Source organism: Drosophila ficusphila, unplaced genomic scaffold, assembly GCF_018152265.1.
Source record: "Drosophila ficusphila isolate 14025-0441.05 unplaced genomic scaffold, ASM1815226v1 contig_220, whole genome shotgun sequence".
Classification (NCBI taxonomy): domain Eukaryota; kingdom Metazoa; phylum Arthropoda; class Insecta; order Diptera; family Drosophilidae; genus Drosophila; species Drosophila ficusphila.
In genome coordinates, this window is record NW_025064118.1 from 317,512 (window position 1) to 344,452 (window position 26,941).

Genomic DNA, 26,941 nt, shown 5'->3' on the forward strand with positions numbered 1-26,941 from the left:
ATGTTAAACATTTCGTTTATTTTTCAACGTTCCAAAATCAGTGTTAACTCCGTAAAACCTGGTAGCTCGATAAGAACCGATTATTTTCACTGTCAATAAAATCCCGGAAACAATTTCTCTGATTGTCATAAAACATGAAATTAAACGAATATATTAGTAAATGATTTTTGACATACTTTTTGTCAGAACTCAAAAACTATCTGCAGTTATTTAAAAGATAAAATTGTATATTAAAATCTATAGATATACAAATTAAAGTGTTTTTGTGTGTTTGCGTAAGTGGTGCGCAAAACTCTTGTGTTCATCACAAACATACACAAAAATTAATATATCTTTAAAGAAACAAGTTTTTTGATTTGTTTTTCGTTAATTTTGGAGTAAAACCTTAGATTACTGATTACTGATAATATTAAAGAAATTATATTCAGAAATGGATGTAACGAAATCGAAATCAAGGTATGTGTGTGAAACTTTGATGTGTTTTTAATTTTTAAAAACTTATAAATATATCAACCACGTATTTCCGAAGGCATACCTTCTTGTGAAAATTTTTTTAAGGTTTATTAAAACTGGTTTTCTTTGACTTTAAGGTACACAAGAGCAGATCTGTTGGCTCTGCGATATGAAAGTAAAAGTCGACAGCGCCCGCAATGTACAAATCGAACTGAACTTCACACATTGGGCTTTTGGAAAATTAATTTTAACGCAGCTTCGTTAAATGTCGTAAACAACTTTTTAAATCAAAACAAACATCGGCTGTCCCCTGAAGCAGATAACTCGACTCTGAACTGTTCCAACAACGGATCAATAAGCTCTCGTCGCGCCCTGAGAAATCGTGAACGGGCGAATAACTACTACCAACGTTTTATACCTGCGGATTCTCTCCAAGCAGGAGGGGGTGAGGAGAAGGATAAGGATTCACAGGCAGATAGGCAGTCGTTTAAATTACCCGTCATTGATCATCGGAGCATATCATCGTCACACCTGATGCCGGCGTTTGCCAAGAAGCGTTTTGCAGCAGTGACCGGTGGCAATGGCGTGGAGAACAGTGAGGCGACAGTAGACACAAGTGCATCCTACAGAAGGGAAAGCAAGGGGACACCCGTATCTCCTAGTCGAAAAACAATCGAGTTGGATAGTTTTGAAACACGTTTAAATTACACTCCTGATCACGACGTGGGCTCATCATCTTCCCCAACATTCTCGACAACCAGACAGGAAAGGAGGATTGGCAGTGGTCGCCTTTTGCCCAGGAATGACAATTGGGAATATAAAGGTCAAAAGTCAAAGGAAATAACCCTTGATGCTGAAAATGACAGTGCACCCATTGAAAGCGGAGGAGGAAGTGGAGTCAATCAAACTAATCAAAGCCAACACCGCCATCGCACGTTTAGTGGACGATTGGTTGATCGTGTTCCTGAACCTACAGACCGTCGTTTTCAATATGACACCAAAAGGACACTTGATCGACAGGGAGTTAGTGGTCGACGCTTGTCAAATAAGGAGTCCAACAATAATCAAAGTCGTGGGAAGCGCGGTAACTCGTATCAGATCCTCGAAGAACCAGAATGGTTTAGCGGCGGGCCAACATCACAGCTTGAAACCATTGACCTGCACGGCTTTGATGAGCTGGAAAACACTGAAGAATGCTCCGGTGAAAAAGATTACGATCAATTTTCTCACAAAGATAAAAAGTTGAATGTGCAGGCAACCAACGATAAAAGTTCGAGGCGAAGTAGTAATGCCAGTTTGAACGACCCAAGTCCATTGGACGATATGAAACATATTGGTGAAAACAAATTGACATTTACTCAAAATTTATCAGAAGCGACAAATCAGAATAACCATTCGAGTCAGTTGCACTACAACCAAAGTTCTGAAAGTGAATTTAATTTCGACGCCTTTCTCAACATACATCCTTTGGATCATTCCCTTATGGTAAATATGCAAATAATTTATTAATTTGTATGAATTTGCAAAACGGTGGGGTAAGGTTTTAATGGCAAAAAAGGGTTATAGTTGTGTTTTCTTTTTTTGCGGCGATACGAGTAATATATTTGTTTTAAATTTAATGACATAGTCTACAACTTCTGAAGTATAAGTATTATAAAAAATTTTTGATATTTTTTTTTTATTGTAGGTCATTGTGTAGAAAATATTATATAGTTTAACGAGATTTTTTTTTAATTTCATCCACGGAGAAGGCCGGAATCACTGCAGCAGTTAAGAACCTTTTTTTTAGCACCGTTGAAGATCGGCTCTAACTTAAAAAATATTTAATTTTTTTCTTTACAAATTTCACTGTATATTCTTAAAACATGTATAAATATCTTCTGAAAACTTTGAAATAATTGATCAAGAAGTTTTTTTTAATAAAAATTCCCAAAAAGCACCTTTTTTTTTGGCGGCACACTAGTTGTGCCCCTTAATAAATATTTTATATCCGTTGGGACTGTTTTGTGGTTTATTTCTATCTATATCTGCTGGTCTTCTCTATTGCAGTCCTCCGCAGAGGATTAAGCTTGTTATAAATACAATATATATGATTGTACACTTTTTAATGTCTTATTAATGTGTATAGGTAAAAAGAAAATTTACCTCTGCGCATTTAATTATTAAGTCAGTGATTAATTTATTCATTTATCCGCTTTATTTCATGTCTATCACTTATATAGATAAATGATGGAGTTGAAAAGGGCGAAACGAAAGGAACATCCCGTTTTACACGATGGTTTCGAAATAAGGAAGCTGCAAATAATCACGAGCTTTCAGGATTGCGGGAATCACAAGCCCAAGAAAAATTAGGTAAGTGAAGTTCTTTACATATAACAAATTTGATTACCTGGCTGGATTTATTGAGCGAAGAAAAACTTCTGTGCGAAATGAACAACATAAATAAATATCTTCAATTTGTATCTGAAATCTGGGTTGAGAAATGAATCTTATAAAAAGTGATTGCCATATATTTGTTTGATGTGAATACGAGATCTGTCAAAACGCCGTACGAGAATATGAAGCAGAAATCCTAACTGAAACCCGAAATAAATCCAGTCAGCTTGAATTATTTTAATATTTTAGTGTTACGTCTATTCAAATAACTAACATGTACCATTATTTTGAAGGTATTCCAAGTGTCAAAGATTTGGAAGCACAAATGACTAAGGTGGAAATGGCGACAGAAAGTGCGAGTCCAATGGCAGGACCATTCCCTAATATGGTGCACGTTGAAACCCCCATTGCCCGAGATACTGAGGCGTTCAAGAAGTTGCTGCAACAGTTGGGCTCTCAAGCAAGGCAGCCCAATTCTGGCAATGATGTATATCATATGATAAACCATTCAAATGTGGCAAAGCCAGACCAGTTTGAGTCAAGTCAACAAAATAAGCTGAACGACGGCCATCAGCAGGAAACTGGTTTGAATGTCCGCGCGCCAAACATTGCGAACAGTAATCACATCTTTACGCAAAAACAACATCTAATTCAAAGTAAGATATTAAAACAAATTCGGGGTTTTTTATTTTTTTTTAAGTAAATAATTTCCACTTAAAAAATGTTTTTTTATAACTATTAGGCCTTCTTTGCGGAGAAGTTTCTATGGACTTTCTGGAAAAAGAGTTTGGCAATCCTAGCACTCCAGCACCCACAAGGGAGGCTATTGCAGCCGTCCTTCGTGATTATTCTCAAACGAAAAGGAACCCTGTTTCTCCTGCCGATCATCAGATTAGCACACATGCATCGTTTCTTCAAGCTCCACCGGTTCATCAGCATTATTCTGAAGGTTTGTATTTTCAGAAGAGAACAATTTACAATTGACTGTTTTTAAACTAAAACTGGATGCATAGACTTGTAGACTTGTGATTTTTTGAAAATGACTGGAGATACGCATTTAAGCCATATTTTTCTCTTTTCCAAACAAATCTTTTCCGACTTTGAAAAATCATAAAAAATAGAAGAAAAATTATTTTTGAAAAATTGTTTTTGCATTTACTATTATTTTTGTTTGAACAACCTTTTTGCTTCAAAATATTTAAATTTTGAATTATAAAATACTAAATTGTAAACTTCTAAAGACTAAATATGTTTATATTTTCCAATTTTTTTCAGAATTGATTTCGCAAAATTGTGCCAACCAAGCTTTTAATCAGCATATTGGCCACGGTAATTGCCCAACTCCTCTCGCATTTACGCCTACATCAGTTCTTAGGAAAATGACTGCTGATAAAGATACAACTCAAACCCCGAGCACATCTCACAGCCAATATCAAATGCACCTACAGCACACTAAACAACATGGTACGAACTCAAACATGGGGCCTGATACGCAACCGACGGCAGCTATGGCCGCACAGCCCCGAATGATATTAGGCGGAGGCAACTTTACTATAAACCCGAATGCCCAGCAAATGTCTTCTAATCTGCCGCAGTGTCGTAGCCATCCGGTGGTAAAATGGACCTCTGGTAATATGCAAATGCCGCAGGGAAAATCATTTGGTAAGTATATTTGTGGATTTATCAAAAATTTAATTAGAAATACTTATACTCTTACGGCCTTATTTAAAGGCAACCAAATATTTAAAGTGAGAGTTACACAAACAACAAGTGCAAGTGGGTTTCTATTGTGTTTTTTCTTTATATGGAAATTGCATAAAATGATCAAATTCGCGTGAAGTTTCCCGCGACGTGTGATGTTGTTAAAATTTTCAAGGTTATCCTTATCTGGTACGCAGCCTTGCATTTTTAAAAAGTATTTTGTTTTTTATTTGTATAAAAAGTATAGAAAAATCGTCGTACCTTAAATGTTGTTTATCAATGAAAAAGTTGCAAAATGTAAAAAGGTTTTATGAATTGTAAACCAATTTTTTTGCTTTTATTATAGGTCGACCTATTCTAAAAGGAGGACTAAATTCACTGCCTCAACAAAATCCAGCAGCTTCTTTTACGCCCCATAAAATCGAAATGCAGCCAGTGCTGCAACAGATGCCGCAGCAACAACTTCGATTCAAATCCACCCAACCTGCGGAATCAATTTTAAGTACTGAAAATGTGCATCAGGACATTCATTCTCCTGCGGGATGGCATCAACTTTTTTTGCAACAACAGCAGCAACAGGCACGTCAACAACCTAGACACAGGGTTATTTATGGGGAAATGCATCGCCAAGCAAATCTACCAATGTCGTCACCCATACCAGGTAAAAAGACGGACTCTTCATTTCTGACGTAATACATTTTCTTATATAACTTGTAGGTTATTGTGACAGCCCAGAATCTGTAAATGGAATTAAAAGTAATAGCATCGCAGCTTCCGGCTACCACAGAGAGGACCAAGTGCCGTCCCCAACCACTAATCAATTGGCACAGTGGTTTTCTCCGGAACTTCTTGCTAGAGCTTCAGCTGGAAAACTTCCTCTCTTAAATATGAGCCAAGCGCTTAGCTTAGAAGAATTTGAGCGTAGTATTCAGCATTCCTCAGCCGTTGTGCACAATTAATTCTTTAAGAAGTATTTAAGTTTAAAGCAGTGTAATAAGAAATTTAATTAAATCCAATTTTTAAATGTTCAAAATAAATGTTTGGTTTATGCTTAGGAAAGTTCTGGTGTATTGGCCCGATCACTATTTTAAAATGGAGTTTTGAGCAAATTACAATTTAATAAAGTTTTCAATAATATTTATTAACATAGCTCTACCATTTCCAGCAGCTTATTATCCCTCGTAGTTGGAAAAGCACTCACAATTCTCACTAAGGTTTGTGCAAATATTCCATGTTTTACATCAAAACAATTTCTTTATGGAAGGACGATTTCAAATAGGAATTTTAGTTCGTCGCAATTTGCTTGCAGAAAATGTTATTCTTTTTATCAGGGGCGGACGAAAGGAGGTGAGCCAGGATGTCCGGACTCCCCCCAAAATCTCTGACTTCTTCAAAACCTCTTTCAGCCCACGGTCCGTCAACCATGTCTTAATATATATAAATCTCCTGTCACGATGTTTGTCCGCGATGGACTCCTAAACTACTTAACCGATTTTAAATTAAATTGGCACACCATGAGCAGTCGGATCCAACTTGAGAGATAGGACAGCTTAGATCTTTAATTATAGTCGCAATTTTATATTATTGCAAATTATTTGTCTAATTTGTAATTTCACAACCAATTTCACACCAATTGGCCGCAGACATCCAAGCCAGCAACAAGTATATTCAGCACCTTATGACCACAGTTAACGAGCCCAATCACTTTTTGGACGATTAAAAAAAAAAAATGATTTTTGGCCATTTTTCAAAATTTTCTTAAGGGGTAACATCGTCATTTTTTGCGAAAATTGTGCTTACTGACAGAAGCTTTCTGCTACAATTAGGAGACTGCATTTTCAGCCAAAATCAATACCAAAATAATTGCTTACTGACAGAAGCTGTCTGCTACAATTAGGGGGCTGCTTTTTCAGCCAAAATCAATACCAAATAATTGTTTACTGACAGAAGCTGTCTGCTACAATTAGGGGGCTGCATTTTTAGCCAAAATCAATACCAAATAATTGCTTACTGACAGAAGCTGTCTGCCACAATTAGGGGGCTGCCTGGTATTTCATTTTCAGCCAAAATCAATACCAAATAATTGCTTACTGACAGAAGCTTTCTGCTACAATTAGGGGGCTGCCTGGTATTTCATTTTCAGCCAAAATCAATACCAAATAATTGCTTACTGACAGAAGTTTTCTGCTACAATTAGGGGGCTGCATTTTCAGCCAAAATCAATACCAAATAATTGCTTACTGACAGAAGCTGTCTGCTACAATTAGGGGGCTGCATTTTCAGCGAAAATCAATACCAAATAATTGCTTACTGACAGAAGCTGTCTGCTACAATTAGGGGGCTGCATTTTCAGCCAAAATCAATACCAAATAATTGCTTACTGACAGAAGCTTTCTGCTACAATTAGGGGGCTGCATTTTCAGCCAAAATCAATACCAAATAATTGCTTACTGACAGAAGCTTTCTGCTACAATTAGGGGGCTGCCTGGTATTTCATTTTCAGCCAAAATCAATACCAAATAATTGCTTACTAACAGAAGCTTTCGGCTACAATTAGGGGGCTGCCTGGTATTTCATTTTCAGCCAAAATCAATACCAAATAATTGCTTACTGACAGAAGCTTTCTGCTACAATTAGGGGGCTGCCTGGTATTTCATTTTCAGCCAAAATCAATACCAAATAATTGCTTACTAACAGAAGCTTTCGGCTACAATTAGGGGGCTGCCTGGTATTTCAAATTCCCCACCCGCCTACCACATTAAAACAGTCAATAATTTCATTAGTTAGTTTTTATTATATTCAATAATTCAGACATAATATAATAATAGCTAAGTTTCCTACTATAAGTTTATCTTAACTTATAGTATAGTTTTTATTATTATAAGTAAGCTATTTATGCAGGGGCGGATTAAGACAATTTGCCGCCCTAGGCAGTTTTGATTTTGCCGCCCTAGACTGGAGCCTAATTTTCAAAAGTAGTATTTTATGTAGTGTTAACAGTCGAAATTTGCCGCCCCTAAAAATTTGCCGCCCTAGGCAGCTGCCTATGTTGCCTATATGGTAAATCCGCCACTGTATTTATGTGACTATTCCATCTTACTATTATTTTATATTATGATTAAACATTATGCTTTTAGGTTTGTACAATTCAAATAAATTTTCTTATCATAAAACTAATATCTGCTCCTCGCTCTGCTCGTCCAGTAATAATCGTCCGCGAATAAGTTCCGGAAAGAGAGTAGTGGAGAAGTAGAAGCCCTCGCTGACCTGCTCTGCTGTGGATCTGGCCCAAACTTGGTTTTATGTGCCAGGGAGGCAGGGAAGGCGCCCAGGCTCCAGCTGCTCTCGTTGATTCCTGAAAAGAAAAAGCATAGTTTTTATAACTCTTGTTCGGTCGGGGTTTCTTTTGCCGCACAAGTGTGCAACATGTTCAGCAATTACGGAGGAATTTAATTGGACTCCCAGGCCAAACTAAAAAATTGTTCGATCGGATCCCCCCAATTTTTTTTGCATCCGCCCCTGCCTTATACATAAAGGCTGCTGCTGAGCACCCACCTACTAAGCCTTTCTGTTTGCCTGGTGTTTGGGATCTTGAAACCAGCCAATTTCAATATGAAATTCGATTTCTGACACCAGGCCAACATAATCAATAGCAGGTTGCAGCTGGTACAACTGAATTTACTTAAGTAACGGTTCTTTTTTAAGTTAACTGTCCTTGGCACACTTTCCCTCACTGTTTCCACCAATCAGAACGCCGCATCACTCGAAAGAACCGTTATTTCCAATTAAACATCAGATCAGAGATGCGAAACCACGCTGATTCTTTGTGCGTGTCACGAAATAGCACGCCGCGCACAAGTAATTAATTAATTTCCATGTGGTTGTTGTTGGCGTGACAAGAATAATTTGTCACGAGCTCAACACTGAACAAGCCAATTTTAAGCTGATCAGCTGATCGATTTACACCTGCTAAGCGGTTATGTTGGCCTGGTGTTTAAAATTTAGAATTTTAATCTGGTGGGGGGGTTTTCGATTGAAAAAAAATACGATATTTTTACGGCTCTGCGGGGCTTTTTGGTAGGGGTTTGAACCCCTAAAACCACTCCCGTAAATCCGCCACTGGCAAGATAACTTTAAAACTGAGAGACTTGTTTACATAGAAACAGACAGGAGGACATACGGACAGACATGCAGACGTATTTCGATTCAGATCGTGATGCTGATCAAGAATATATACTTTATGGGGTCTGAGGTGTCTCCTTCACTGCGTCGCAAACTTCTAACTGAAATTATAATACCCTTTGCTCTGCAAGGGTATAAAAAGGGAACCAAAGAAAACAACACCCGAATAAAACACAGTAAACGAGGGACTTATTTAATATATACATATAAATATATATATATATAGGGGAATGTTGTCAGGGTTGGGCCATATTTTGACCTATGTCCATAAGTTCTGAACGAATGACAATTTAGATTAAGTTTACACATTTTTGGAAAGGTACAAGCAAGACAAAGTGTTCACCAAAAATAGAAAATAAAAAAACAAAAACAAAAAAAAGTTATAGGCGTTTGAAAAAAAAAAAAAATGTAGTCAGCGTTGGGCCATGTAGTCAGGGTTGGGCCACCTTCAGAAAATCGTTGACAATATCGTAACGTGGTGGAATAAAATTGAATTCAGGTAAATCTGACATTATTTTGTTCATTTATTTAATTATTTGGGATTTTACTGTAAATATCAAATTATTCAGAGTTCTTTTTCGTTGGTAGAGAGGAACACTAAAGAAAAAGATAAAAATGATTCATCTTCATTCAATCCATCAAAATATTTTTTTAAGGAAATCTATTTAATTTATTTTGCATATTTTTGCTACAAAAAACTTAAATATTACAACAAAAATCGAAAATACACGAATAAAATGTAAAAGTTATGATGACCCAAGCCTGACTACAAAAGTGGCCTAACCCTGACGACATGCGGTATTAATCTTTTATGGTATGATATAGCCAAACTATATCTATCAATGAAACTATATCTTAGTATTTTGTTATATAGCAACTATATAACGTATTTTTATGCTCACTTTGCGGATGACGTGTTGTAATCTTGTGTTATTCCACATTTTCGGGCAGGTTAAAAAAACCTTTTCGAGCCTTTTGTTTTTCACAGAACAACGACACGTAGAAAAATTAAATCCCGAAATAAGTAGTCACGTGGAAAGTTTCGAGTGACCGATAGAAGTTTCTAGACACCCACTAACAGATGGTACTAGAACGAATATTCAAAATATTGAGATGGCCCAAGCCTGACAACATTCCCCTATATATATATATATATATTATATATGTTATTTGTTGTATATATACATATGGTTATTCATTTTTATGTTGATAGGTCCATTTATTTTGTCTATAGAAACTGAAAAATAGAAAACCACTATGTACACCTCACGATAACGGGCTTTATACGATAAGCAAAATCCATTTATAAGTCTAAATGTCCTTTAGGTTCGCTTTATTTTACATTTGTTATACACTTTTAAATCGTTGCATATACTTTTAATGTGTGAACCAGAATATCTTTTGAATAAGTCCATATCGAAATCTACATATAGTGTCAATGAACATTCTTTATCCACCAACTTTCATTTTAATTAATTTTATTACAAAAGGTAAAAGTTTGCTGTCTAGGGCAGCTACTTTGCGATTTTAGTTGGCTTCATCGTTAAATAATGAGTTAATGAAAGGATTAAGACTTTTCACGGCAACACCTGTAATTGAGAAATAAAAAAGTAGATTTTAATATGTACAACACAAGAATATGTTTTAGAATTTACCCTTTCCAGCTGATTGATCCTTTGAATCTCGCCACTTACACAGCGATTCCTTTTGTATTACATACGCATCATAAAGCTCGCCAATAAGTTCACTTAGCAATCCTAAAAAAACCAAATATTGTTATATAAGTTACCATAGCCAGATGTTTACAATGCTTACCTCTGGGATGCTCTAAGCCATGCACTAATAGTTGCAGAGCATATAAGCATTCTAGTTGATGATCTTCTTTAGAATCTATATATCGCTGCAAAACTGGTATGCATAACTTTTGAAAGATTTCGGACTCAAGTTTATAACTATGATCCTTGTAGAGAATCGAGAAATTACTCAAGGCTTCGGTCAATCCCCGTATAAACAACTTGTCAACCACCAATATGTTTCCCTAAAAAGCAAAAGTCATATATTATTAACATAATATTATATACGAAAGGGCATAACTTACGTTGCTATAATCAATAATGCAATCTGCTGTCGTTCCTTCCTTCAGCAAGTGCTCAATATGGTCTATCACATTTTTTACGTGCTTTTCTGGAGACTCTCTTCGCTCAATTACTGGCGATTTTGACACGTCTTCAACATACTCCAGTCTCTGTAATTATATCAGTTAAATATAAATTATATAACATAGGTATATATGAAATATTTCATACTTAAAAAATATTCAGTCTGCAATTAAACATATGTAGCTATCAAATTTTTTAAGGATTTGCCTGCTGAAATACTAAATCCTTGAATTTTTAATTAAATTTTAATAGAACAGAATATTCTAAATATCTTTGTTTCAATATATGTACATTTAAAAGTAATTTATGCACAGATCGAAATACTATAATTAGAAAATAATAAACAAGAAAGTGGAAAACTTTTTAAATGGACAGATTAATGTTTTATTCCTACTGCAAGGGTTTCACCGAGTCTTTGTTACTTTCTTGTTTTATTAATATTTTTTAAAGTTTGTCAAAAATAAAAAAAAATGTAAAAAGGAAATATAATTTTTCGAGCCTTTCTCCAATTATGTAAGTTTCAGCTGCAGTATTGCCTTCAATAAATGTTGCATACCTCAATGCGTATATTTTATTTATAATTTTGAGCTTATCTTTGTGCAAACTTGAGACATAAAATAATTTAAAAAAAAAAAAATAGATTTAGAAACTTACATTGTCTTTTATAAAGTCAGCGACTTCATTTTCAGGCATAAAATCAGACCACTTTAAGTTGAACTTGGTCCACATGCTGCGAGTGAAGTTCGGTCCAACTTCCTGTGTGCAATATATCAAGTAGGTTTTAAGGAACTTTTTCGCCATGCGGGATGGGCTGTTGTCTTTTAAGTATTTGTTCCACAAATCCGATACAGTCAAGATTTTCTTCACAATTAATGGCCCTGTAGGTTAGCAATATTTGTATTAAATACATATACGATAAATAGAATGTTATTAGCAGGTCACCAGCAAACGATAATTAATGACTATTCAAAATGACTTTAAACAATTTTTCAATTGAAAGTATACGTTATCATGATTGAATGATTGAATTGTTGATATAGCACTAACACAATGCTGGTGAACACAACTATGACTGTTGGCAATATTACCGGCAAATTGAAGAATATATAGCCAGAGCTCTGGAATATCAACAAATAAATCGTTTGCGTACTCGCTAAATTCGTTGTACGCCAGTCTGAAGTGATCCACAGAGATGTAATTTTGCTGAATAAGTTGGGAAACCGCAATGGCCAAATATCGCCTGTACTGTTTGCCGACATTTGCTAAATGCAAATAATCTGTTAATATGTAATATAAAAAACTACAGCGCAGCTCCTCTGGTACTCGTTTAATGCACAAAACCACGCCGGGCGTTACTGCTTTGGAGGCTGCGGCCAGCTCAATCATTTCTGAGACAACCGATTTAATGGCTTTAAGTTCTGTTTCACTGGCCTGATTTAGCACAGCCAAAGGTGCCACAGATCGAGCACCCTCTGGTGACGTGGAACTAAATGTGGATGAAGACGCAGTTGCCGGTTGTTCACTGCCGCGGTAGAGTACTCCCGCGTTCATGTTCGAATTTCCCAGCGATGACTGTGCCTAGAAGGAAGCGAAGATAATGTATTAATAGGTATATATTGTAGTTCCTACAAGTAAGCTTGGTTTTTGAATGTGTATGAAAAATGATTACGAATTATTACTCACTTTTCCAGTATGTCGTGCTGGCGGTGCCTGTTGTATGTATTTCGAATGACTAGCAGATTTTTGAACTGACGAACTCAATAAAGTGCGGGCTTGGCCGCGGGATGTCGAATTTTCTCGGGACCCCTGTGATGATCCAGTTCTCGAATGTATACCTTTTTTAAAAGATCTCAGTATATTTTTCAAAACAATTTAGTTATAAACAAGTAATTACCTCTATCATAACGATCGCGCTCCATAGATCCTTTGTTATATGAGCCTTTGTTTCTTGGTCCACTGCGATCTCTATCGCGATCCCTCTCAGTGTTGTTTTTATCAATTAACGAGGACAGCACAGCGAAGGGATTGGAAGGGGTTGATGTGGGCGCAGATGATTGTTGTGTGATTTTGTTATTCCAAATAAATTGCGTTAGGCCTCCCATCTTTTTATTTTCTAAGTTTTGGTCAGAAAGTTTCGACTGAAAAATAAAAAATGGTTAGCCAAACTGTTCGTATGTTTTTACAACAAATAACAGAAAAACTAATAAATAATAAAGCATTTAAAAATAGTTTTTTTTTAAGTGTTAAGCAAATATAGGGTAGGATAGGGATGTAAAAATAAATAATTCTTACCAAACCTTCAAGTTTATTACTGTCAACTGCCTGAGAGCGGCTACCTTTGCTGGTCTGAACGTGCCAAGTATTATCATCGTTGTTTCCGTTAGAGTGACCAGCTCCGCCAGAGCCACTGCCTCCGCTGGTGTTGCTCTGCTGTTGGTGTCGCAGATTTCCGTTGTCACCGCGCTGACTGTGACTGCCACCATAACCGCTTCCCGAACGAGATTCGCCGTATCGGGTATTGACACGTTCATCTCTCTTACCAGAGCCGACCTGAGATCCCACGTTTGTCGATCCAGAGAGTGTGCCAAAATACTGCGCAGACAGCTGTTCGGTTTTCGCCTCCTTTTCTATTTGCCCCATCGTCTTGGGTGCCTCGTTGCGCGAAGTTTGCCACTTGTTCTTACGCAAATCAATGACATCTTGAAGCATGAAACGCACTCGAGAGCTCACTTTGGCACCATCCTTGTCGGTTTTCGAGGCGATTGCCTGCATCCTGATAATGGATTTTTCCAATGAATAACAGCGTCCTGGTTCCTTCGAGTTGACTGGGGTCTGCTCAAACTTGGCACCCACAGTGGTGAGCAGCTTGCACAGGCATTCAAGCATGTCCTCAGAATGGGGATTAAGAAGTGTATCAATGCAAGAGTATATTATCTTTCCAGTTAACATTGATATTTTAAATAGTTCGCCGATAAACCGCACTGTGCCCCCAGAGCGGCGACGTATCTTTCGTTCCTCTTCCTCTAAAAATGCCTCAAGTTCTGCCTTTTCGTTGGCATCAGTACATTTCTTTATTTTGTCAACAATTGGCTGTAATTTCTTCTCCTTTGCGGTGCTCTGGGAAACGTTCTGGGTGAATTCCCGTTCGGTTTTATCTAACAAAGCATTCCTGAAGTGCGCCAAATTGGATTTGGTGCCACTTTCCATGCGTTCATCGCGCGCCTTCACTTCGGAAATCAGACGATGGCATAGTCTGGCGTACGACACAGAGAAATTTGGCTCATCAATCGCCTTTTCAAATACCAACACTATTACTTCGTCCATTTTTTCTGGCGTATCAATTTTCAATTTAATGATTTCCTCCACAAGCGTGTCAAACCTTTCGGGTGTTAACTTGTTCAAAATACCCCGAACTCGACGTATTAATTCATCCTTTTCCTGTGTTGCCTTTGTGTCACTGTCAGCATCCGACCTATTTAGGGCTCGTGGACGCCACGCGTTCTCGTTTTCACTTAGTTTCACATCCTGGTTCAGAGATAGGTTTACGTGGATCATGCCCTTCATACTGCTCCTTCCGCCGCCACCCTGCACACCTGACATCGATATCTGCTTGCCAACATAATTTCCTCCTCCGGATTCGCTGTTTCGATTGCCAATCATACCGACCATTGATTGTACGCGCTTATTGTTATTGTTATTCCGGATAAATGATGGCATTAAATTCGGTTGGGGAAGAATAGACAAATTTTTCACCTCTGGCTGCATTCGCGAGGCCTTCACCTCCCGCAATTGCAATAATTGATCTCGATCGTATTGTTTCTTACCGTTTGGGTTGCTCGGAGACCACTGACCTTCGTTATAGTTTATAAAAGAGGAAACTGTCGTTCCTACTCCTTCAAGTTTAGTATTAGCGGACATTCTTTTCTCGTCAACGTTGTCCTCAGGCTTTGGCTCTGGATTTACATCAGCCTGAGGATCTACGTCATCGTTATTCGGTTTGAGAGACTCTGTTGCTTGTTCGCCTGTAGAGTCATTATTTGAAACATCTACATCATTTATATCCGTTGCTTCATTTTGACTATATTCTAAACAAGTATTTTCCTTCATTACCATTGTTGATAAACTAGCCACATTAGGGACATCCCCTGAAGTAAGTTCCGACTGAATATGTTGCTCTTTACTTTGGACATCAAAATCATCTTCTGAAGGCTTATCTAATGTTTCAGTCAACGGGCTGGGTTCAGATTTTTGTATATCTGTGTGCATATTGGGCAAATTTGCGTTCAATTCGAAAGGTGAAGCTTCGTCAATGCAATCACTTTCGGCAACATTCGATAATCGTTGACTGTTCTTGACATCAACAACCGAATAGTCTGTTGAAGGACTTTCAGAGGATACACCAGAATCTAAATCACTGACTTTAGTTCCCTCTGGTGCAATTGGCTTCTCCTTTGTAATCTCAGTGGTTGGTACAGTGGGTTTCTGTTGCGGTGATGCGGAATTGAGTAATTTTTCATCCGACAGATTTGGCAGTAAAGATTCCTTGGTGATTGCGGCAATCGGATTTGACACTGCATCATCAGTTTCATCTGAAAGTATTGAAATAAAATTAATCATTTAAATTGTTAATATCAATAAAATTGTTTGCCAATATAAAAATTAATAAAAATAACAATTTCGGGATGTTATAACTTTAGAAACTACAAAGACCCATCAAAAATATATATTATTAACAATGGTTTCTTTCTATTGTTAGTCCGATCCCTACATCGTCAACAATTAAGTGTATTATTATTTTTTTTTTCCTTTCACCAATATTAAGTATTATGTTAACTATTCCTGTTATTGTTGCAAATGAATGCTTGACAGTATTACAGGTATGTATAAGGATTCTTGTATAATTTATCCGATTGTTCCTACGGAATTGCATTTTAATTCTTTATGCATTATTCTTTAAAAAGCATGCATGTATGCATGTATTATTAAAAACAACTATGTTGTATTTTATACCAATTATTTTATATAGATTTTTGTTTAATTAGTAGAAGATTTCATGTGGATCAGGAAAATATGCGTTGACAACTTTTGAATGAAATTTTAATAGCCGTCACAAGATGAGGAAAAAATTAATATATTTTTTTGTTCATCCAATTAAGTTATTTTTTCGGATAGACTAGTTTGCGTAGAAACAGACAACAGAATAGCCTGAACGTTCCTATATCATCCCGTATATCTACATAAACGGCTCGGCTTGTACTTTTTCGATAAAAAAAAAACGTATTTGGTGAATGATAATAAATTGTGCTTGGTTTTCTAACAAATTTTCTATTGCTCCTACATCAATATGGAAAAATAAAGAGTAATTCTATGTATCATATTGAAGATGGAGAAACCACAATAGTTCTCAGTTTTGTTAGGCCAACAATTAAGTTAATCACTGAATAAATGTTCAAGTACATACATATATTTATATATAACACTTTTTAATCTTGTCCATTTTTTGAGCTGTAAAGCTTTTATTTTTTTTTTATAGATTTTACTATTATATTCTTAGTAATTCACATTCAATGAAATCGTTTGCAATTATTTTATTAAGCACATTTTTTTTTATATATGTAAGACGCACGTTTCTTTTACTTGTATGTATATTTATTTATTAAACATCAACGCAAGATATCTCACCGACCACCTTTCGCGCTGTTGCCTAGTTGCTATAGATAGATTCTGTTGATGTTGAACAACACTAATACAAACACATGATCAAGTTGAGCTACCATATATATTCTACAAGCAACAAAACGAACAGATTTATCCCACCCGTCAACCGAAAGCCACACAAGCAAATAAATTTAAAGAAAACAATAAATAAAGCTATTTCGTTGGCAAGAAAGTAATGTCGTTTTTTTAGTAATCGTTTTTAATCTAATTTATTTACGACTAATCGAGCACCAGGGTCACACTTTTTAGTATCTTTTTAAAGCTTATTGTCTTAGGTACTATCGACGAAAATTTGGTAATTATTCGATAACATTTGTGGAAGCTATAGCAAATTAAACATGGAGGACCAAAGTGAGCATTTTCGGCATATTTTGCTGTTTGACTTCCGAAAAGGAAAAAAAGCGGTCGAAGCTCGCGAAAAACTGTGCGAAGTGTATGGTAAACTAAACTAACTAAGCGTATCAACATCTGCTATTCTCTGCTGCAACGGATTAAAAACGATCCTTTTTTGAAGCGGATCATTACTGGCGACGAAAAGTGGGTTGTTTCAATAATGTCCAACGAAAAAGATCATGGAGCAAGAAAGATGAGCCAGCCTAAGCCACATCAAAGGCCGATATCCATCAGAGGAAAGTTATGCTGTCTGTTTGGTGGAATTGGAAGGGTGTAGTGCACTTTGAGCTGCTGGGACGGAATGAAACCATCAATTCAGATGTGTACTGTCGCCAGCTATTCAATTTGGCGGAAAAAATTAAAGAAAAGGAGCCGGCACTAGCTAATCGCAAGGGTATAGTCTTTCACCATGACAACGCTAGGACCCACACATATTTGGTCACTCGGCAAAAATTAACGGAGCTGAAGTGGGAAGTGCTACCACATCGACCTTATAGTCCGGACTTAGCACCTTCAGATTACCATTTGTTTCGCTCTCTTCAAAACTCTTTGAATGGTAAAAACTTTGATTCAGATGAGGCTGTCGAAAACCACTTGTCTCGATTCTTTGCTGGAAAAGACCAAAAGTTCTTCGAGCGCGGAATTATGCAGCTGCCCGAAAGATGGTCATTAGTGGTCGAACAAAACGGCCAATACATAATTGATTAATTACAGGGTCCGGCACTCGAAGTGTAACCAATAAAAATGGTTCTAAATTAAGTTTGGAAATTTTGTTTTATTTAATTCCCAGCTCAATATGTGTAAAAATAATCCTTAATTTAAGAAAAATTCATTTTTGCTCGATACGACCACCTTTTGCCTTAACTATAGCCTTGAGACGGTCGAAGAAAGAATCGCAACTGGCCGAACGTGACTTGCCGGTATTTTTGCCCACTCGCGGACAATAGCTTTTTTTAACGCCTCTAGACTGGTGTATTTTTAAGTTTAGACCTTGCTCTTCAAAATAGCCCAAAGAGAATAATCCAGCGGATTCGCAGCTGATGAATTCTAGGGCCATTGTGTGGACGTTATGAAGTTCGGAACATTGTTTTCCAGCCATTCTTGGTTCACTCTGGCTTTCTGAAACGGTGCTGAGTCCTGTTGAAATGTCCATGGTCTGCCATCGAAATGTTTGTCTGCCCACGGCTTCAAGGCAACCTGCAGAACACTTTCCTGATAAAATTTTGCATTTACCTTGACGCCAGGCTCGATAAAAACGAGTAGAGAGCGCACATCTGGGGTTACAGCGGCCCAAATCATTACCTGTGGCGGGTGGTGGCTCCTGGTTGCCAATCGATGGCTCAAATTCTCGTACGAACGGTCAGTTAAGTAAACCCTATCGTTTTGGGTGTTTGTCAATTGCTCAATTGTAAAAATTTTCTCATCAGAAAACACAATGTTCGGAAATTGCTCACTTGCGGGTCAGCGAAGCAACGTTCTTCGACCGTTTTAAGGCTATAGTCAAGGCAAAAGGTGGTCATATCGAGCAAAAATGAATTTTTCTTAAATTTAAGATTATTTTTACACATATTGAGCTGGGAAATAAATAAAACTAACTTTCCAAATTTAATTTATAACCTTTTTTATTGGTTACACTTCGAGTGCCGGACCCTGTATAAGTCCTGATGTAAATAAATCATCTTGCCAACCCAATATATATATTTTTCGAACTCTCCTATGCTATATGATAGAGATATAGCTATATGATAGAGTTATCCGATTTTGATCAAATTTAATCCGAAATTCAATAAGAGTTAGAAAACGCCATCTTGAAGAAATCAAGTCGATCTGATCAAAAACAACGGCGTGAGAATTTTTTATTTAATTCTTTCGTATGGGAGCTATCCAATATAGTCGCCCGATCCGGCCGTTCCGACTTACATACTGCGTGCAATCACTATACAACTTTTGGTAAAGTTTCAGCAAGACAGCTTTAACACTGAGAGACTAGTTTGAAAAGAAACGGACAGACGTATTTCGATTAAGATGGTGATGCTGATGAAAACAGATTCTTATATACCATATGGAAGAAGTATTCAGGAAATACATGAAAGGCATGACAGTCAGTGGTGAATGACACCAATTGTTATATTATTTTAAATGCACTTACCAGTGGATGGAGCAGCGGTAGAATCAGATACAACTTTGGGAGACACTATGGGTATTCTGAAACAATCAAAGTAGGTATAAAATTAATATAAGGACTAGATTATAAAAAATAACGTTATCATTTATTTTCTATTAATTATTTTCTTATTGCAGCTATATGATGTAACCACAGTTGTCGTGATAATGTGAGACCAGGACCAGTATGTTCAAAAACAAATATGAAGATAAATTGTGTACTTACTTTTTGCTTCTTCCTCGTGGAGGCGTGGGTAATATTTCAACCGAAGGAGCATCAGACATAGCGGATACAATGGGAGTCTGGCCAACATCTTGACGGCTTGCTGATATTGGTTCTGCAAACAGAACAAAAATGTAGTTGCATGATATTGGGAAATCTAACAAGAAACAGGATATATCGGGAATATTCCTGATATACCCTATGAGGCAGGTAGATAAAATTACTCGTTAATTTATTTAATATGTACCGTCTGTCTTTATTATCAGGTTAGTCGAATCAACCATGTCTGTCTAACAGCCCAGATGAACGTCGAGATCTAGACGCTGCCTAAGCATCGCACGGTTGTTTCATTTTTTTTTGCCACGCCTACCTAAAAGTTTCTGTGGAAACCGCAGTTTTTACAATACTACATTTGAATTGCGGCTTCCACAGTTTTTACAATACTACATTTGAATTGCTAATTTGAAAACCAGTAATAAAGCCCGAGCAAAAGGTGTTTTTAAAAAATGTCCCACGCCCACTTTCAGGCTTCAATGTTTTGAAACTCTTACTGCATTTTTAGCGGAAACTCATTATTAATTGAGCTGGCATCCGAAAACAGTACAGTGAAGAAAACGAACGAAAATGTCTATATTAACTTGGATACTGATGTTGATTAAGAAGTGTATACTTTAAAGAGTCTGAAATTGATCCTTATTTAATTACAAACTATACCCAATGACAAAAATTCCATAAAAATAACAATAAATAAAGATTTTTAAGTACATACCAACAGGGTTGTAAGGCGCATTGTTTCGTGACTCAGATCCTTGTAGTGGTATATTGCTTAAGTTATTTATTTCAACGATGTCCTGCTGTGGAGTACGTATTAGACCTTCTGAGAGTACTGCTCCGGATGTGTTGGTAACCTGCTCTGCGAAGTCGTTATCCGTGTTTGAGTTTGTCTTTAAAAATAGAATATAAAAAAATTAGTCTATTAAAGAGAAAAGGTAGTTTATTTATTTACCTTATCGAAATCGTCTAATATATTCTTCTTAGTTGTCGGATCGATAATCTGCAAACGATGTTGATGTCTACGTCTTCCGGTGGGCGGCACTTGCACAGCCTGCGGTTGTACACCTGCGGACATAACTCCAACCATTGGAGGCACACCCACCTGTCCCATGCCACTGCTAGGACCACCGACCCCCATAACACTGTTGGTTCCTGGCTGCACTGTACTTGTTAACAACTGAAGCTGCGACGAGGTTGTTCCGGGACCAGGCAACGAGCCATTCGGCCCGGACTGCACTGGTTGTAGAGAGTTTCCAACATTCACGTTCGCATTCACCGTGACGGCACTGCGAGTATGTGGCGGCGGCTGCTGCTGGAGAGCTGGCATGTATTGGTACTGGTAGTACGACATTGGGGCGGGTGCATATTGCAAGTGAGAGGATGGAAATGTCTGTTGTCGCGGGTTGTATTGTGTAAATGGTTGTATCACCATGTTCTGGTGAAGGGGCTGTGAATACATGGGTTGTACATGGACATGGCGTGTTGCCCCTCCACTGGCACCACGCGCTGCATTCGCCGTCGGCGGTGGTCCTCGAAATATTCCGCCACTTTGTGGATTAGATCTGGTATTTCCGGTACTGTTGTTTCCCGTTGAAATATACTAGAAACAGGTAAAGGGGAAAATTAGTTGTCAGTGGCAAGGGATCAGTGTTTAATCATTTTTAAAATTAAAGTTTATAAAAAAGAAGTAAACATTAAACATATAAGCCTAAGTCTTATTATTTGCTTAACATCAACAGTTTTAACCACAAAAGGGGGTTACTCATACGAATAAATTTACAAGTTTACATTATTATTTCCAATATACCCTTGTGATCTTTTTGAAAAAATCAATCTCATGAGTAATGTCTTCTATCCCAAAAAATGATCGCTCGACTTTAATAATACATTTTCTTACTCAACAAATGTTTAACTATTTTGAAGTAAAAGAAATAAAAAACTTAATAGATTGTAAATCTGTTCCTAAAATCACAGTATTTCCGATGGTTTACCTCTGCTGTCGACGCTTGAAAGCTATTATTTGATATCAAACTACTGCCTTTGAAATCGTACTTTCTACTAGTATCAACACAATTAACGCTGACGCCAACAATATTGCTGTCATGCATGTAGGGTGTTCCTGCCGTAGTCGTCCCCAGGGCGACTCCTATAGTGTTTCCTATGTGCGATTTGGGCATCGTTATTTGGCTATTGTTACTGCCTCCAGGGCAATTGTTCGTTCCAGTTCCGACTGCGTTATTAGCAATGTTGTTGCCATTCTTCGCAATATCCGTGACACTCAGAAAGCGAACATTTCCATCTAGGCTTCCGGATAGTGCGCGGTGACTGGATATGTTGTAAATTGCGGTCGAATTTAGATCACCAGAATTGAGTTGACAACTGTTCACGGTCATTATGTTGGAGCCGTTGCAAATAACCGTCGACTGCTGGGCCCCAACTGTTCCAGAGCCAGATGATATAGACCTATTTACAACGTTTGCATAGCTCTGTTGATGCTGCTGTGTTTGCTGGAGGTGATGTGATGGCTGTTGTTGTTGCTGATGCGTCAGGTGTTGGGGCTGTTGGGCATTTTGTGCTGTTGTCTTTAGAATGGAGACCACATTGTATGACTTGTTTATCTGAAACTGGGGCTGTGACGTGTGGCTATGCTGCTGTTGCTGCAGAGGCTGAAGGGACTGTGGCTTTGAAGATGGCACCTGTTGAGCATACTTTTTTGTCTTTTTATTAGCTGGCAAAATCTACAACAGATCACAAGAGTGAGGGTAGTTTCGTATTGTAGAATTTATTAGCAATTGTTTTTCAACTTAAAAACTTGGCAATTGGCACAAATCAAAAAACGGTCGAGCCCACAATTCTGTAAGAACCGATTAACCAAAGTAAAAGAAAATTGTTTAAAAACATGCAACGGTGTATAGGGGCTTCAAATATTCTGGGGAACTAGAAACTTTCGGAAATACTTTGCAAATTTCCGGAAATGTATGTAGGCTTTCCTCAGAAGCCACCCGGATGACTACACTTTAAAAAAATTAGAGAAGCAACCAAACTGCTATTTTTATGCTATTTTTCATGTTATAAAAATTAATCAAATCAAATCAAAACAAGCATTCAGATACCTTCATAATGACTGCGATTGTTTTCTAAGAACCTATTCAAACTTGTTTTTTTATGGAATTATTTATCTGCCCTTACACTGATTTATATAGTTCAAATAAATTTATATAAATTCAATATTCCCATTTGTAAAGCCTTGCATTGGCATACAAATTTCAGCAAAATGTTATCCCTGCATTGACGGAGACACCATACAAAAATTATTCTCCATACTCCGAATTTTGAAACTATATCTCTAAAAAGTCTTGTATCCATTTTTGGGTAGTAAACATATTTGTTAAGAAACACATGCATTACCAATGTAGTGGTTCTATGCCAGCAGGAAATTTAGATTCTCATAAGAATGCCCGGTAAAATTTTACCATTACCATAGAGAAGATCAATAAACGTATATAAAATTGAAAAAAATAATAAAGATATAGTATGCCGATCTTTATAAAAACAACTTCAGGAATATTATCTTTCAAAATGAATTTTCTATACATTTTCTGTTTGTATTTCTCCTATTGTTGCTATGGCAGATATATAACTATAACTATATTGATAATAATAGCTCAAGACTCGTTAAAAACTTAACAATCCAAAAATTGTATAAAATGACAAGAGCTCAGAATTCTCAGTTTATTATATCCGGAATATAAATGCGTTATCGTTGCAAGCTTCTAACAGAAATTATAATACCCTCTGATGGTAGTCTGCAAGTTACCATCGGAAAAGTTGTAGTAAATAAAATGAAAAATCGTGAATATTTTTTGTGAATAAAAGCTGATATAGGTAACTTTTTAGATACAAACAAAAAAGGAAGCTAGCCTTGCAATTATCCAATATGTCCAACCTAATGCACAGAGGCTATGTCAATTTTTCTATAAAGTTTCTATATTTTCGAAGATGTTCATATGACAGCTGCATTATATAGTGTTCTGATTTTTATGTAATTTAATTTGAAATTCAAGAGTCATTAGAAAACTCTATATTTCAAAAAATACCCTTTTTAGGTGAAAAACAACGAAGTTATCATTTCTCTTTTTTAGAGAAATAGTTGTCCGATTTTTATGAAATTTTTTCCTCGATTCAAGGGTTATTAAAAAACTCAATGTTCTAAAATTTATGGTTGTTATCAATTTTTTTTTCTATTATTTAGAGAAATTTTTTCTAACTATTGAATTTCGAATTAAATTTTATCAAAATTTGACGACTATATCATTTAGAAAAATCGTCATAGCTTCGAAGATATTGTTTAGCCTTTATGTATGTATTTTGTTCGACATATTTGATGACTGAAAGGGTATATAAGCCTCCGCTTGCCAAAGCTAGGTTCCTTTCTTGTTTTTCAGTTATGTTGTGTTCTATTTTTCTTCAGTCATTGACCTATCCATCTAGAATCGGTGAAAAACATTTTTTAAACAAATAAAACTAGTATTTACTACATATGTACATACTTCAGAAAACATATTTAACAAATAGGATTAGAAAATACGTAAGTATTGCAAAAAAAAAGGATGTGTTAATTTGTTGTTTGGCATCAAGATTGTAAACTTACCATATTTTGAGCTGAATGGGGCTGCATGACTTTGGCTATATCTGACTGTGATAGAGTTGGTATAGCTTGTTGCATTACGTAGGAAATTAATTGTATGGGATCGCCAGAACGGTTGGCCGTTTCATAGACGATTTTAGGGCGATTTTTGACCCACTAAGAAAGGTCGTCACACAACCATTTGATTCTGCAACAGATATTTATTTTATTGTTAAGATCTGCATTACGGTCACTTTTCGGTTGGCTTACCTGTAAATAGATTAATGCATCACTTCCAGAAACTTATTTAAATTGTTAAAAAGACGTTCAAATAAAACAACCACATTATTAATGTAAACTGGCCAAGCATAAAATACAAAATTATCAATTTAATATAAGAATTGCTTTTTTATACTCGTAAAGGATATTATTAAACCTATTATTTTGACTATTATTTTCCTAAATTTGCAGTCTTAAAATCGACGATGGCAGTAGTTACCATTATATATTTGCCGACGTTGCTATTGTGGCGACGTGAAAGCAAAATTATTCCCAAGGTGCAAACAGTAAAAACGTGCCACTGACTTTAACCATCTCCAAAATGATTCTGGCTTTTCAATAACAATCACTTGTTTGTAGTTAAAACAGTATTTAATTTGCAATACGGTTAAGACAGCCAGCACAAAATGTCATCATGTAATATTTGATTTGTTGCCCACTCCTTATTATGTCTCCTCCATTTACCTGAGCAAAAGTGCCTTTGCAAAGAAATTATGTACAAAAAATAACGACTTTAATCGATTCCACTTTAAGTGCAATGTTAAAAGAAACAAATCAAGCTGTAATTCTAGCTTTATATTTTACAATCAAAAAATATTTTTCTTTGCTAATTTCCACATGCAATGTGTTCTGTTCATAGGCAGAGTTGTAGTAACTATTCGATACATCGATACATCGATAGCAATTTACCAATGCAAGACCAAAATCGATTAGAGACGGTCACGGTTTTCTTCACATTTAAAAATATCACAGATATTTTCAGGGTATTTCGAAATTGTTTAATAACTAACAGTTTTTTTAATTGTTAATAACAAAAAAACGGTGCAAAATTTTTATTCTCCGCCAACGGATTTCGAAGTTTTAGAAAAAAACACATCGTTTCCATATTTTATTTATTTTTTTAAGCTGTATTTACCGTGCACCGCACTTGTAAACAATTACCCTTAAGTCTCTTAAATAATAATCTGCAGGTTTTTCTGTTAGCCAATTTTGTTTTAAGCCCTTAGATAAAAAAAATATAAATTCACGAGCGGAAAAATGTTATGTATTGTGACTGACTAATTATAAGGTATTCATACTGTAATTTATATGGTTTTTTGAAACCAATCAAATCACTTAAATCATTTAAAAACAAACAAAGGGATAAGTATGGGTGCAATAAGATATAAATTGTATAGTTTTTATTTTAAGAAATTAAAAGTTTTAGGTCCTGCTTGTTCATTGCTTTGAATTTAACTCATACACAATGAAATGCTGTTTACACTAGGGTTGATTTATCGAATTATCCGCTTAGAGCGTTTCCGCTTTTAGCGACAAACCGCTTAAACGAACGAAATTTTTCAAGAAAATTGAACAATTTAACCGGATATTGCGTCGTGCAGAAAAAAATACATTGCAATAGTGCCAAATTTAAGCATCAAAACACGCTGTTAGAAATTTATGTATTTATTAGAGATCGGCACCTTTGCTTGTGTGCGTGGCAGTGACACGAAGGATCTTACACTGCCACTACTCCCTGTTAGTCTTAGCTGACGCCTTAACAACGTTGCTGCAGAGAGAGAGAGAGAGAGAGAGTCGAAGTGCAATGCCGACGTCACACTGCGTGTGCAGACCTCATAGCCTATTCCATGAGATGTCCCGTTATAATTCTAGTTTTTTCTGCTTTTCTCCGAGTAAAACTAAAAGCGTAAATTCGGCAAATGCAAAATACCGATTTCTAAACATATGAAATTTGTATATTGTAATGATAGTAGTTGCGAGAAGAGACTCTTTTTTAGTTGCGGAAATACATATCGCCAGAAAATATACCCCTAGCTTGCTGTGTAAACATTTTTTGTTGTTCTAAAAGTGCTCAAATTGATTTAATTAATAATTGTCAAGGAATCCAGCTGATTGTTAATTTATCTTCGGACGATCTCCTTAAACTTCGTTCATAATACAAATCATAACATTTTTCCGCAAGCGAACTTGTTTTTCAATCAATATAATCGATTATACTTTGTTCAGAGGACCAAACTATTTTGATAAGAAACCTTTTCAGTTCGAAAATGCTTATGTAGTCTTAAGACGGACACTATTTATATTTGTTGAAAAATATCAAACAGATCCAAGAAAGCACTTACAGTAGAATCCGGTTATAGCGACTTTCAAGGGACCGGCGGTTTTTCGTCGTTATACCCGGAAGACGCACTAAGCAAAAGGAGCAAACAAAAAATTTTTTTTTGATTATTTTATGGTTTTTGTGTTTGTAATAGGTTTTTAAAATAAATCAAATTAATTTTTTAATTAAATCGAAAAATTTAATTAATTAAATTCAAAAACATAGGTTTTTTTTAATACTGAAAACTAAATGAGCTTATTATTATTGGACATTTTGCGTTTGGCGAATTTACGAATTCAGTTTTACTCAGAAAAAAGCAGAAAAAATTATAATTATAACGGGACATCTCATGAAATGAGATAAGCTCATAGGCTATGAGGTCTGCTCACGCAGTGTGACGTCGGCATTGCACTTCGACTCTCTCTCTTTCCCGGCAACGTTGTTTAGGCGACAGCTAAAACTAACAAAGAGTAGTGACAGTGTAAGATCCTTTGTGTCGCTGCTACGCACAC

The 26,941-nt window shown here is 36.3% G+C and overlaps 2 protein-coding genes and 3 long non-coding RNA genes across 9 annotated transcripts; 3 read left to right on the top strand and 2 right to left on the bottom strand.

Annotated features, from left to right (window-relative positions):
- The first annotated feature begins 101 nt into the window (after nt 1-101).
- Nucleotides 102-5,567, top strand: LOC108095048 (eukaryotic translation initiation factor 4E transporter). The gene is made up of 8 exons (XM_017195950.1): nt 102-456; nt 591-1,938; nt 2,676-2,805; nt 3,123-3,485; nt 3,572-3,778; nt 4,105-4,491; nt 4,877-5,191; nt 5,248-5,567. The coding sequence occupies exons 1-8, from the start codon at nt 431-433 to the stop codon at nt 5,487-5,489; spliced, it is 3,018 nt and encodes a 1,005-aa protein (XP_017051439.1). The 5' UTR covers nt 102-430; the 3' UTR covers nt 5,490-5,567.
- A 2,059-nt stretch (nt 5,568-7,626) lies between these two features.
- Nucleotides 7,627-8,724, bottom strand: LOC108095001. The gene is made up of 2 exons (XR_006245345.1): nt 8,086-8,724; nt 7,627-7,885 (listed from the first exon to the last, which is right to left on the bottom strand). It is a non-coding gene; the product is annotated as an uncharacterized LOC108095001 (long non-coding RNA).
- A 1,306-nt stretch (nt 8,725-10,030) lies between these two features.
- On the bottom strand, nt 10,031-24,974 carry LOC108095006 (eukaryotic translation initiation factor 4 gamma 3). 5 transcript variants are annotated; one of them, XM_017195848.2, is made up of 17 exons: nt 24,794-24,974; nt 24,320-24,351; nt 24,074-24,257; nt 21,414-22,130; nt 20,375-21,022; nt 20,138-20,312; nt 19,372-19,483; nt 19,132-19,187; nt 13,164-15,460; nt 12,766-13,009; nt 12,555-12,706; nt 11,960-12,449; nt 11,526-11,749; nt 10,811-10,957; nt 10,528-10,750; nt 10,368-10,469; nt 10,031-10,301 (listed from the first exon to the last, which is right to left on the bottom strand). In XM_017195848.2, exons 3-17 carry the CDS (start codon nt 24,146-24,148, stop codon nt 10,240-10,242), a joined length of 5,724 nt encoding a protein of 1,907 aa, XP_017051337.1. In that variant the 5' UTR covers nt 24,149-24,257; nt 24,320-24,351; nt 24,794-24,974; the 3' UTR covers nt 10,031-10,239. The 5 variants fall into 5 exon arrangements, with proteins under 5 accessions (XP_017051337.1, XP_017051335.1, XP_017051336.1 ...); XM_017195846.2 differs by having other exon boundaries at nt 21,414-22,160; XM_017195847.2 differs by lacking the exon at nt 24,320-24,351 and having other exon boundaries at nt 21,414-22,160.
- On the top strand, nt 16,339-19,341 carry LOC122319818. The gene is made up of 3 exons (XR_006245344.1): nt 16,339-16,761; nt 18,939-19,201; nt 19,284-19,341. It is a non-coding gene; the product is annotated as an uncharacterized LOC122319818 (long non-coding RNA).
- LOC122319816 lies at nt 19,469-20,134 on the top strand. Its single transcript, XR_006245343.1, has 2 exons — nt 19,469-19,578; nt 19,635-20,134. It is a non-coding gene; the product is annotated as an uncharacterized LOC122319816 (long non-coding RNA).
- Nucleotides 24,975-26,941: the final 1,967 nt, after the last annotated feature.